The 14183-nt window shown below is 32.7% G+C and overlaps 1 protein-coding gene across 1 annotated transcript in view; it reads left to right on the top strand.

Annotated features, from left to right (window-relative positions):
- LOC143257889 (spermine oxidase-like) overlaps window positions 1-14183 on the top strand; it is a 71654-nt gene that overhangs the window by 9957 nt on the left and 47514 nt on the right. The window contains exon 3 of the mRNA XM_076516914.1: window positions 6338-7176. Coding sequence (XP_076373029.1) covers window positions 6338-7176 — 839 coding nt within the window. The remainder of the gene's footprint in view (window positions 1-6337; window positions 7177-14183) is intronic.

Below are 14183 nucleotides of genomic sequence, written 5' to 3'. Positions count from 1 at the left end.
TGTAACTCTTATTTCTATCTCAGAATGGCTGGTATGAGTATTAACACTTTTAATATTAAAGCAGAGAACAACATTTCAACCTTCCTCAGTCATCTTCAGTTTAATATTGATTTTCACTGATTCATTCAATGCTGGGCAAGGTTTGATTTTCTCTAAAAGTATCATGAAGGACATTACATAAACTGTAAAAATCTTTATCTATCAGTTAAACAATGGTATTTATAATACCAAATGTGGACAGTGTATGACTGGAATCTTTCAGTGTGGTGTAGTGGGTTTTATGTTACCTTTCTAATAATTATTTAACCTATATAAAAGCAACTATGTGTGGCATGTCACATTACACTTGTTTTCACTTGGTTAGATTTTTGAAATAGAATGGGTCATGAAACACAAAATGCATTTATCTTGATCAAGTAGTTCAGTTACTGTCTGCCCATTGTGAGTTTAGTGATGGGGTGAAAGGGGACCATGTGGGAGGTATGAAATCTTATAAGTGTAGTAAATGTTGGTATAATAAATCTAATTAAAGACATAGTGTGGGATCATTTAGCCTAGAGCCAAGTGCATAAAATTTATCATGAAAGTAAAAACATTTTGTGTTATATCACCAAAGTGTTTAACAAAAAACAAACTTCTTTAACCAAAGGAGACTCTAAACTAAGAAATAAATAAACATTTTCCAGTTTTGATGTGTATACATTTCATTTTATACTTGCAGTACATAGACTGATAACAATATTAAGTTACACTTTTGTTGCTGAGCAACATGACATATAAGCAGTACATAGACTAACAACAATATTAGGTTATACTTTTGTTGCTGAGCAACATGACATATAAGCAGTACATAGACTAACAACAATATTAGGTTATACTTTTGTTGCTGAGCAACATGACATATAAGCAGTACATAGACTAACAACAATATTAGGTTATACTTTTGTTGCTGAGCAACATGATATACAAAGTCGTTATTGAAACTTAGTGTTACCAAAAAACACTGGCTTTTCTATATATTGGAAGTTGTTAATCAAAATGATTTTTAAAAAATAAATATTCTAAAAATACCCTATAAATTCATTTCATGAATGATGTTAATTTTTATTGGCTCACAAAGGAATTTACCAATATTTGACTATGTTGACTACACTTTTCTGCCTCATTGTTGGTCAGGCTTAATTTTGCAAAAATTATTTATTTCAGTTAGCTATTGACGTGAGGTTAAGATATGCTATACAATTGAGGTTGTAATACTATATGCTATTAAGTAATATAATTTGAACACTGTATCTAATTAGCTGTGCTCAGTACTAAGCATATAGATTCATATCTGAACAATATAGGTAGCTTGGTTTAATCAGAAGTTCATATTAATTTGTTTGTGCTGATGATAGATTTAAAATATTTTGAAAAATTATGTGAAGTGCTTGTTTTATTCTTGTATTTTTATGTGTAGAGATGATGAAATGGTATGAAAGGGTTTGAAAGCAAATAGCATCTAGTTGGTTCTAATCTAATCCACCCAATGATGCTGACAGCATGCTTTCTATTTTGTCAAAAACTATTCCAAGGTGATAATGCATGAATTCACCATGTTCATATTGTTCAAACAATGTTATGAAGACATGAGTTTTTGTAGTTAACCAGCATTGTCTCCAGAGCTTGACAATTAATTTGATTAACCAGTATAATAAATTACTTATCAGCATCAATTAGTATCACATAAAATAGTCAATTAATAAAAATTACTATTTTTAATTATTTTAACTACTCGAGTTTCATGTGAGATAATTAATTAGTTGAAAACAGTCAATTAATGCATCCAGCATTTAATCAATCATCCCATTACACTTATTGCCAAGCTCCTATAAGTCACTGGGTTTTAACCCATTAGTGCATATTTTGGATAAAATTAGGCATTTCAGTGCCACTGTTATCTACTACCAACCTCTGTGAATCCATTGTAAGCATTTATCTTAAATTATGGGCAATAGTTTAACAACATACCTTTTGGCTTCTTGTAGAGTCTGTGCCATTCAAAGTCCAGGTTTTACTAATGGAAAAAGATGATGAATTAATTTGCCCTAATCAGGTGGTCACTATGTTACTGTTTTCGAATTTACAAGAACTTTTTATCTGTAAACAAAGTATAATTTGAGAAAGCATCTAATTTTCATTGAGCTAGTTTTATGTTTTTAGATTACATTAAATATAGTTAATTTTCTTGTTGAGTAAGTTACATACATTAGGGGTAGAGATATAAAGGTTCAGGCCTTATGCTATATCACATTACCCAATTTTGAAAGTACTATGTTTTAGTATTAAAAATTTCACAGAGGATTTCATATGTATATATCAGACTGGAAATAAAGTATTGTCATTTTTGAATACTTCAATAAACTGAACAAAAATTCATCTTCAATTACAGACTTAATCAGGATAATATTTGTCCTAATTATTTTGTGATATAATTCCATCTTTTAAGTAAGGTATGGATTCCTCATGAATAAAATTTCTTTGGTTTGGATTAAAATAATAATAATAATAATCTTAAGTCAGTTTTGAGTTCCTCATTATTGGTATACCTTTTTTTTTCATCTCAAAATCAATAACTTTTTTGAACAAGAAACATTATTTTTTTTCCAACGTAATATATATACAGTATTGGAATGTCACATTTTATGAATTTTGTTGTACCGTTATGTGATTCAAATTTTATTGATTTTAGCCAATCACTTTTCAGTCTAAGTTGTCATGGTGTGACTTAACTGTTTATATATCAGCTTTGAGGATTTATAGGCTAGTGATTTAAACATTAATGAAAGCTTTTTTTTTTTTTTTTCAACATAGATTAGCTTGGTGGTATGTTGCTAGAATTATAATCATAGTTATTTTTCTAAATCTTGCTTTATCATTTTATACTTCGTCTGACTATAATGTTGGAGTACGATAGAAAATGTTCTCTATAGAACATGGTGAACTTGCTTTAGTTAAATTATTTTGCACTTAATTTTATCAGAATTTCTCTTTAAATCAGATTAAGTAATTTTTGAATGTTAAAAAAAATCACTGAAAAGAAATGTATGTACATATTATATGCATGTGTATATATATATATATATATGTTTCAACTTATTACATGTATTAACCAAAACCTTAAAATTAATAATTAAATAAATTAGCTTCCTTGTAATCTTTGAAACTGCTTAATGTTTTTTTTTATATATATAAGATCATTAGTTGAATCACAGCTAGTATGTGTATGGAAATCAGAAAAAGATGTTAGGGTTCTGTAAGTAATTTCAAATTTATAGAAATTCAGATACTCAATAGTTGGAATAGGAAGACTATAATTGATGTCTTTGTTAAGAGCCTGTTTATGGGTTGGTCTGTTTAGGACTACCAGGTTGATGCCACTCAGCTTCATCTCTGGTCAGCAACACTCAAAGGCAGTGGAATCAAGAGGTGCCATTGGTGGTTGGCATTTGCCAACCAAAGGTACCTCAGTGGATGACATGGTAAACATAAAGTAATGAAGTGAGTGGATTGTGGGACAGTGTTGAACATTCTTGACTTAGGAAGTGTATTCTGCCAAAATAAACATGATCCACAGAGGAGTTTAAGTTGAAACAGAATCAAAAGATAAACTACTTATGGCACTTTGTCATTTTACCATCCTGGATTAGGACACTACTTCTCATCATCACATCAACGTCTTTGACAGACCTTACAGTGCTAGATCAATAATGTCAGGACCTTTTAGTCAGTGGTGAATGGGAATGAGATTTTCTGACCACAATCAGAGTTTTATCCATGAGGTGAGAGAGGTAACTTTATTGACATTTAAAGGCACAGCAAAGGAAGATTTCAAACATATCCTGGAGCACTTGAGGCAGATAGCTGCCTAGGGAGGCTGTACATCTCTTGATTCTGAGTATAGGCCATCTGTTTCTAGATTCCATCAAGCATTTGTCCCTATAGACCTGATGTATGGTCCTTCACCTAGTGAACATCACACAGTGTTCACATGAGTATGTGGAGTGGTTTAGGTTTACAATAGTATACATTCGTAATTTTGCATGTCAACAGGTAGATAAAAGTACCCTGCAACATATGATGTGCTACAATAAGGCAGTGAAGTGATGAATGTTCCAGAATGGAAACTGGGTGTTGCATCATTGCTCTGGCTGGACAGAACTTGTGCTCTGAGGAGCATGTGAAAGCACATATTACGTGCTGATAAGGTGTGTCCATATGTAACCAGTGAATCTCTGGTGAATTAATATGCTTGATCAAGAGTCAGAAGAGGAAGTAATTGAGTTGGATGAAGATGAACTTGTTGTTTTGTACCACTCCAAACTTGAATGTAAGGAAGAAAGAGCTGGGAGTATTTATCTGGTTGTTAACGGTGAGTTAGCTGAGAAGTTACAGATCAAGAGGTGAGACTAAACTCTAGCAGTCCACAGAATTATTGACAGTGAGTTTCAGTTGATATGACTGAGGTTAAACTTGATCAAATATCTGGAATGGTCATGTGGTTGAAGGATCAGTGAAATGAAGGAAGAAACAACCCTTGCCTTTCCAGCTATCAAGGGTTGTTCACTATGGAGCATATACACTATATTGTGTGATTTTTAATTAATCACCATAAATCTAAAATGCCTGGCACCAGTAGATATAATTTATAATGTTTCACCAGTTTTTATGACTGGAAATAATGGCTACAAATTAGGAAACTTGGCTGAAAGGATATTACAATCCTTGCTTTGTGAGTAACTTAGTGGTATTGTAATACACAATGTATGAGCTACATTTCATGATAATCAAAGCTGGTATGATAATTAGGCCAAACACTTGGTGATTAAAAGGAAGTGGTAATTCTTGCTTTCCATGCAGAGGTTCATTTAAACCATCGAACTTATACCACTTGCATTAATTTGAAACAGTCACATACATATAACAGAGATATCCATAGAATACTGGGTGGCTAGTGTCAGTAGATGTAATATTTAGTGTATCAATAGTTTACACAAGTAAAGATAGTAGCTATAAGTAAAAAACAACACTTGGAAGAGCTATGCAACCCTACTTTATTTGTCCACGAGTAGTTTTTCCGAGGCAAAAGATTTAAGAAAATCATACCCCTGGTCCTGCTGAGCAGCAAGAGTTCTATTTACAATATCACATAATCTTTGTTTATTGATTTTTACTCTAGTAACAAAACAAATACTTAATCTTAACTTAGAGAAAGTTTAGCTGAAAAGTCTTAATTCAGCTGAACTTGTCAGTGGTTACATATCTCAGGATGTCTGAAGTGAAAAAAACCACTAGTTTGACAACTCGTAGATAGCAGCATTTTACAAAATAATAGCTATCAAAAGTAGCTTTGTAAAGTAATCCAGAAAGGTTATGAAGTAGTTTCAGTAAGATCCAGGGGAAGTCCGTTGAAACCTAATAGTGTATGTGATAACATTTGATGGAGATAAATATACAACAAACAAGACTAAATAAATACATCTTTGTTTACAAATAAACAAATTCTAGTTTGCTCTCAAGAGGAAAAGTCCACCTTTCTAAAGCTCTCAGGTTATGGGTGTCATATATGTATATTTGTATATTTTTACCATTTGATAATCCAAGCATTATTGTGAACATTCTGAGCAACCGATCCAAATTATAATAGAAAAAAAGGCTGTGAGTGTGACTTTTATGAGAAACCACTCTGAGAATCAATTATCCTTTTCAGATAGTTTCCTTCTCATTGTTTTTGTGCATCTTTAAAAGGTGTTGCCTGAGTTTAAAATATGAAGTAACCATGACATATTTAAGTGATGGTTTACTTTTTTATTCATAATTTAGATTTTTTTATTGCACTGCATATTAAAAAATGTAATTATTATTACAGACATAGATCTAAAATTTGATGGTATCCCTAAAAATATTAAATAAAAATGCAATGCTTACTGGAACTTCATTTGAACTGACTAGTTGTATCCAATATTGTAAAGGCATGCAACTGGGAAGTCTTTTTTTTTCCCCCTTCTTTTCTTTGTTATTGTAGCTGCCACTTTTGTAAGTATCTTATAAAGCAACTGGCAAACTTCTAGAAACTGTCAAAAAAAATTAGTTTCAAAACCTATCTTCTTAACTAACTTAATGAGAAGGTAAAAATAATTACTTGGTAATTTGAAGAATCAGTTTAACCAATTAAATTAAAATGGTACATGCAATACTGATATAACTGTAGAAATGAATAAGGTCAGTAATGAGAAGGACCCCAGTCATCTATCTATCATTCATATTTAAACAAGACTTCTATTGTACATTGCCTCAGGTGATGGAGTGTTGGATCTTGGAGCCCAGTGGGTGCATGGAGAGAAAGAAAATCCTCTTTTTGAATATGCCCAAAATCTAGATATTTTGAGTGACCCAAGAACAGAGTATTCTGTGGAAGGAAGAGGTTTGTTCTATAGTGAGACAGCTGAGCAGGTTCCCGAGATTGTTGTGGATGAAACTTTAATGGCTTTGGAGAATATTAAAGAAGATATTTATAAACTATTCAGTCCTATTGAAAGTAATAATTATTTGTCTAATTCAGTCTCAGTTGGAGAATTTTTTAAACAAAAATTTGAAGTGTTTTTAGAAGAATGTGAAGATTTGCCACATGTCCAAGCATGGAGAAGAGGGATTTATGAATGGTTTCTAAAACATGAATTGGCAGAAAATGCCTGTAATAGTTTGAATGATTTATCTTGTTGTGGATTTGCAGAGTGGACAGTTTGTCCTGGAAATTACCTTATCAACTTTAAAAATGGGTTTCAGTCTGTAATTAAGTCCCTGAGTAAGGACATTCCATCTAAACAGCTGTGTCTGTCTAAGCCAGTCAGTTGTATTCATTGGCAAGAAATGCATGAAGGTAAAGCATTGCCTACTGTGACAGTGGAATGCTCAGATGGAGATAGGATATGTGCTGATCATGTTATACTTACAACATCAGTTGGCTATTTGAAGCAAACCAATCACACACTCTTTAGCCCTCCACTACCAGACAAAAAGCAAGAACTTTTAACACACTTGGGGTTTGGATCAGTGGAAAAGATTTTCTTAGTGTTTGACACACCATTTTGGAGTGACTCTGACCTTGGCTTTCAGTTTGTATGGACTTCCAGTACAGTAAGTTTTTGAACCACATATATTATAGTATTTCTTGTTTTTGTAACTTTTCAACTAGTTGCAAGAATCTAATTATCATAGTTTCATTATTATGTAACATAATGACCACCTAAATTTTTTGGAAGTGTGGGAGACAAAAATGTTATGAATTAACTGGAAAAAAGTTGGAGGGGAGGACATGCTCTGCACTATATTAGGTGCTTTAGTAACATAAAAATACTTGCATTTTATTGAACTTGTTTTAAGTTGCTGGAAGGATAATATGTAAATTCATTTTATACATGTGTTAGTGTCAAGATTTGTTACTGGTCTTAAATATTCAAAATTTTAAAATAGTTTATTATTTTAAATGCATCCAGATGGTTCAGCAGTAAGTTTGAAGTTTTGTAATGCCAAAATTTGGAACCCAATCCCTGCAATGGGCACAGCACAGATAATACTTTGTGTAGTTCTCTGTATAATGATTAACTAACTTGTATATTCCAAGGTTTGTCCAAAATTTCATGGTTTTCTATGCAAAGTATCTGTAAGACTTAACATATTTATGAACAAAAATGTAAACTTGTATGCAAATAGTTCACAATGTTTGTCTCTACAAGTTTTGTATATTTGTTCACTTTATTAAATGTGCTTTTCACCTCCTACATGATTTCTACAGTGTAGCAGTGGCATAGCCAAAGGTTGACTTTTCCATTATAAATTTGGGCCTGCCCAGATTTCATACTTGGTTACACCACTATATCTGGCCAATTAGTGGTATTTGATTTTTTACATTAACCAATTTCCCTTTTTACCAAAAAAATGTTCTTAAAAAGATAACATACAAATGTCCTAGTTAGTGAATGGATTGCTAATGTTGCATAACATGCGGTTGCAATTATATTTGTTTTTAAAATATGCAGTAGTCCATCACTGATATTTAACTTAAGTAAATTCAAAATTAAATAATGAAAACTTTTTTTCTGCAATTGATAAGTGTAATAATGTTTATTTAAAGCATGTCATGATATCATTTAGAAATAATTAAGTAGCTAGTTAGTCAGTTTATGTATGTTGTGTGAATGGGATGATCATAAAAAAAAACAACAGCTCATGTTTACAAACATTATGGTTCAATAAAATCATAATTTATCTGTTAAAAAATAAAAAATGCCACAATTTTAGGCTGTAAACCAAACATTAACAACATGTCTTTACTGAACTTATCAGTGTCTCTTGCACTGAGAAATGTTAGCCATACCTTGTTACCTCAATCAAATCCTATTTAATCAGCACTTACAGAATAGGTCACCTTTTGCTTTATCACAAGCCAATTTGTGTCATTCATGGTAAAGTAGTGTATGTCATCTTTATTATTCACACCTAGGAGTGTCCTTTTAACCATTAATCCCTCATAACATAATCTGAATATTTGGTTACACTATACTCCATTCACTAGATGAAGAATCATTGTTATTAACTCCTGATAGTGGACCATTTCCATCAAATGCTCAACTTATGTTGTAGTAGTTGCTGTACAGTACACAGAGATTTTTCTGGTCATAGAATGTGAGGCTATCTAACTCCACATTCATGTATGCACATGAAGAAAGTTCCTAATATGCATTCTTTCTTGTGTATGTCTGTTATTTACACATCAGGAGATATATAAAGGTTTTATACAGTAAGGATGATTTCTAACTTTCCTCTTGCTAGAATCTTATGCCCACTCACTGATTGCATCACTCCTTTCATCATCCCTGGAGGCAGTCTCTCATTGGTCATTAACAAATTGAGATATGGAACCTGTATCAATCAGCATACTGTAAGGTTTCCCAATAGCAAGCCTGTAGATGATGTTTCTCTAATAGCTAACTTATTTTCTGATTTGTGGTAAATGAGATACTTCCAACTGAAGTTTGCCTCATAAATCCAACAAGCTCTTATTTTATTTATGTCTCATTATTTCTGTGTTGTTCCTTTGATCTGGTTGAGTTCTGTCTTCTTGGCATGATAACAGTTTTTGCTCACTATTCCTCCCATTCAATCAGGAAGTGCTTTAGAACTGGGCCTCATATGATTCCCATGATTTCTTTTATCACTATCCATTTATTCCTCCTTTGACCAATGCTGAACTGATCAGCTCCATTTTGGGAAGTGTATTTGGTAGTGTTTCAGTACCAATGGGATCTTATTAGTGATAATAAATATAAACAAAATAAATTATATTATTTTGTGCCTGGTAGCAGATGGTGTTTTCAGTTGGAACTCCTGAACAAATGCAGAAAGAGATGTGGGTGGCTTATCATTAAATTTAATAATTTCTCTTACAGATCAGGGTTCTTTTCAATCTTCTTGGTTGTCTTTTGTACCTCTTTAAAGTCTGTCTTTACTTCATTTGTGTCCTTTTGAATTTGTCAGTTTTTCATTGCAGCTTTTTTATATGTCTTTTGTCTTATTGTTGTAATCTCTCTATACTTCTAGAATATATTCATTAATCTTTTCTACAGTCACATATATATATATGATTTTAATTCTTCCTTAAATAATAAGTTTTTTTAATCTCTAAAATTCATGTTCTTTAAATTTTTTGTCTTTTTCTTCTTGACCCTCTTTTCATTTTTCCTCACCTGAGTGAAAATGTAATATAGAGCAAATTGAGTATGTATTAGCATGGTATAGTGGTGAATATAGCTACGTTTGGCACAGTATGAACTCAAAACCGAAACATCTTCAGTACTCTACTATGACATGAAAAGTCTAATTCTTGCTGTATTCAATCTAGGCCCAGCATGACCTGGTGGTAAGGGTGCTCAACTCGTAACCTGAGAGTCGCGGGTTCACACCAAATATGCTTGCCATTTCAGCTGCGTATGTGTGTGGGGGGGTAGAGGGCCATTATAATGTTACGTTCAATCCCGCTATTCTTTGGTAAAAGAATAGCCCAAGAATTGGTGGTGGATGGTGATGACTAACTTTATTCCTCTTGTCTTACACTGGTGAATTAGGGACGGCTAGTGCAGATAGTTCTCGTGTAACTTTGCGCAAAATCAAAACAAAGTATTGAATCTCTACCTCCCCCCCTTCTAGTAAACATGGGTTATGGTTATGGGTTATAATGCTAAAACCCACGTTTTGATAACCCTAGTGTACAAAGCACAGATAGCCTATTGTGTGGCTTTGCGCTTAACTACAAACTATTCACTGTGTTTGAGCTCTTTTTGTAGTTGTTCGCAAAGGTACATTTTATCAATAAGTGATCAAACCCTTGACTTAAGATGTCGTAAATAGTTAGGAAGAAAAGACTAGAGAAGTATTCAGATTTAAAAAATAAAGTCTAATCTGTATAAAAGCCAGTGTGTATGACACGTCTCACTTGATTTTTCGAAATATGAGGAGCCATGAAAACCTAATTGCATTCATTTGGATAGAATAGTTTAGTTCCTGTTTGCCCATTACGTGAAACCTTATAAGTATAGTGAGTGTTGATATAAGCCGAAAGTAGAGCCAGGTGTATAAAATGTGTCATGAAGGTAAAAATGTTAATTCATGATGATGAGAAAACTCACTAGAAGTAAAAAATGTATTCTCAAGACAGCTGGTATGGGCATTAAAGCATTAATTAAAATAAAATACAGAACAGTGTTTCGACCTCAGATCATCTTCAGATCAGTTCAGTTTTAAACTTAAATTCCTTGTGAATTAAATTGAATTAAATATCTCCCCTTACACACTTCTTATAAAAATGGCAATTGCCAGATAGTACGTAACTCTGTAGCAGTCTTTTCTTGCACTCAGTAAAATGACAAGGAAAGGTGGCATCTAGCAGAAGAAAAAATTCTCGCAGCCATTTAGTGAATTTGAGCATTCGGTTCTGTTGGACACGCCCATTGCATCGAAACTAAAAATATAAATATACCAACAATGCATTGTAGTCAGTTTCCTTTGGTCCCCCAGTAGCTCAGCAGTATGTATGAGGACTTACAACACTAAAACCGGGTTTCAATACCAGTGGTGGGCAGAGCACAGATAGCCCATTGTGTAGCTTTGTGCTTAATTCAAAACAACAACAACAGCCTCCTTTGCTTGACACAAACGTAATGCATTTTTTCTTATTGAAATAACACTTGGGATGACAAAATGTAGTTGAAAACGACCTACTAGACAATCATATTGCATATACGCCATGACCCAAGGCATTGGGTTGACTACATTTTTTATTTTCCACAGTTTTTAGAATATTTACAGATAAATTGTTTCAACAAGTATCTGCTAGTTGATAGTAGTTACAATTCTATTGAATGTTTCGATTCATACCCTATAGAGCACATAGATCACTACTATATTTGTTGTGTCACAGCTGGCCTGATTAGCTCTGGTATTGCGTGAAAAGCCTAATCTTTGTTGGATTTGGCAGATATAGTGTGGTTCACATATTAAAACATTTTCATTTATCTTATTTGTATCTGCCTATAGCATATTAAAGCGGTATATACTGTTAACTTTACCATCCCTTTATGAAGCGAAGAGCTTAATAGCCTAAATGTAGTTGTACTTCATAAAGGTTCTTCGCTTCATAAAGAGACGGTAAAGTTAACAGTATATACCGCTTTAATAATGCTATAGGCAGATACGAATAAGATAATTATGGGTAATAAAATTAGTTATTATTTTGTACACAACAATAATATAGTGCGAAATGAACCAAATGAAACAACAATTTATTATTTTGAAACAGGAAAACGCCAATTCTATATCCTTTTATAATTTTATTTATCATCGCTTATAAGAACCCCAAGAAGTCTGTACTTATGGTAAAATTGCCAGAAAAATGCATTCTCTATACTATTGTCAATATAAAGAAACTTTTTTTCACGCATTCTATCAAATAAAAAATTAAGTTACATAGAGCTGTTTTATTTTGGTATCTGTTCTCACTCCCAGGGACAGTCTTAGTCATTTTGGAACCCCTGGCAGAATTAAAAAAAATAGACCCTATAATGATAAGAAAATTTAGAAGTAGATTAAAAGGCATAACAACGTGGCCCTTTCATGTTTGGGGCACCCGGTAATTGAGCAGTTTGCTAAATTGGTAAGACTGCCTATGCCTCATTCCTGTCATAGCTAATTTACTTCCCATAATGCCTACTGGTTATAGATTGAAGTCCTTTCCAACACACAATTATTGGAATATTCTTATAATTAAAGTACGTTATCAAAACAGTAAAGTAACTGTAATTGATTTATATGCACAACGATAAACACTTTTTAATAACACTTAATAATTCGTTATAGAATTATCATTTATTGGTTTGGTTTGTTTTGAATTTTGCACAGTTACACGAGGGCTATCTGCACTAGCCGTCCCTAATTTAGCAGCGTAAGACTAGAGAGAAGGCAGCTAGTCATCACCACCCACCGCTAACATTAGGGATACTCTTTTACGAACGAATAGTGGGATTGAACTTTACATTGTAACGACCCCACGGCTGAAAGGGCGAGCATATTGGGTGCGATGGGGATTTGAATCCACACACACCACAATCACACAGTAACAAGCCACGACCACTAAAACTAACACTGTCAGCACAAGCTTGTATGATTACTGATCCTCCAGCACAATTCCTCTGTAATCCTTGTTAATCCAAAATTTCTTTAATCCCTCATTGGGATTAAATATTGTAGTTGTTTAAAGTGTCCTGAGCATTGAAATTAGGATTCAAATTATTAAATATATTTACTCACCATGAACATTAAAATTACGTTTTAATCCAGTGGACTCTCAGTTTATAACCGGTAAATAATTATAAAGTTTGAATTTTTTTTTATTTACCTTTTATATTAATTGTGACTCAAAAAGGAGCTCAGTCTACATATTTCCTCGAGCTGCACGTTATATGTCAAAGAGCCACAGTTTGGCCACCCATAGTATATAATATCTATTAACTTATTAACCTATTCATAAGAAGCATTGTAGGAAGCATTGGAATGTAAATACAAAACTGACTATAGTAATGCTAGTATGTACAATTTGTTTATCTTATTGATTTATCAGCAAACGTATTTGGCAGTTCATTCAACTCATTGTAAAATGTATGTGTTTAAATTCATGTCTTGTTTTCTAGACTTTCTCATTGAATATGCAGAGAAATGTAATAAATTAAAAATCAAAGTTAAAATGCAAATGTTAAAAAATGTACTTACTGGTTTACATTATCTCTCTATTCTTTTTTTTTTTTCAATACAGCGTGAAAAGCTTTCCAGTCATACTTATTATGTCTCTAATGTTTTTCAACCAAATAAAAACTATTTATGATTATTCTTTTCCCTTTGGTTACAAACCATTTAAATAACTTTATAATTGTCTTGGTAGGACAGCGGTAAGCTTTCGGATTTACAGTGCTAAAATAAAGGGTTCGATACCCCGCGGTGGATACAGGAGATTGTCTGATGTGGTTTTGCTATAAGGAAACACATAATAAAACTTTTGTAATTATCGGTTCAACACTTGAGGTCCCAAAATTATCATAAATGCATTATCCTGTGAAATAATGGTAAATTGTTTGGAATAGTTACACAGTGTTTTTGCTCAAGGCGACTGGTAGTGAATATACATTTATCTTTTATCGATTCTGAGCGAATGTTACATTACTTTAATATTTAATTATGTTTTATATTTATACATTAAATGTGAATTGTACATTTTAACAAAAGTTATGAAAATGATGTGGATACTTGAACAAAAAGATAGCTATGCCACTGATTATTGTTTATTTATGTACGTGTAATTTCGTTGTGTGTATATATATATGGTATTATTTTGTAGTTGTTTAATTAATTATTAAATAAATTTTGCCCCCCAGTGGCACAGTGGTATGTTGGCTGACTCACACCGTTAAAAACCGGGTTTTGATACCTGCGGTGGGCAGAGCACAGATAGCCCATGGTGTAGCTTTGTGCTTAATTCTAAACAAACAAGAAAATAATTTTTTTTTTGAAATTTGGGGTGTTTGTGATAATTGTTCTTC

Source organism: Tachypleus tridentatus, chromosome 7 (assembly GCF_004210375.1).
Source record: "Tachypleus tridentatus isolate NWPU-2018 chromosome 7, ASM421037v1, whole genome shotgun sequence".
In the NCBI taxonomy this organism is placed as follows: domain Eukaryota; kingdom Metazoa; phylum Arthropoda; class Merostomata; order Xiphosura; family Limulidae; genus Tachypleus; species Tachypleus tridentatus.
The sequence above is the reverse complement of the archived record's forward strand: the minus strand, read 5'-3'. Positions and strand labels throughout refer to the sequence as shown.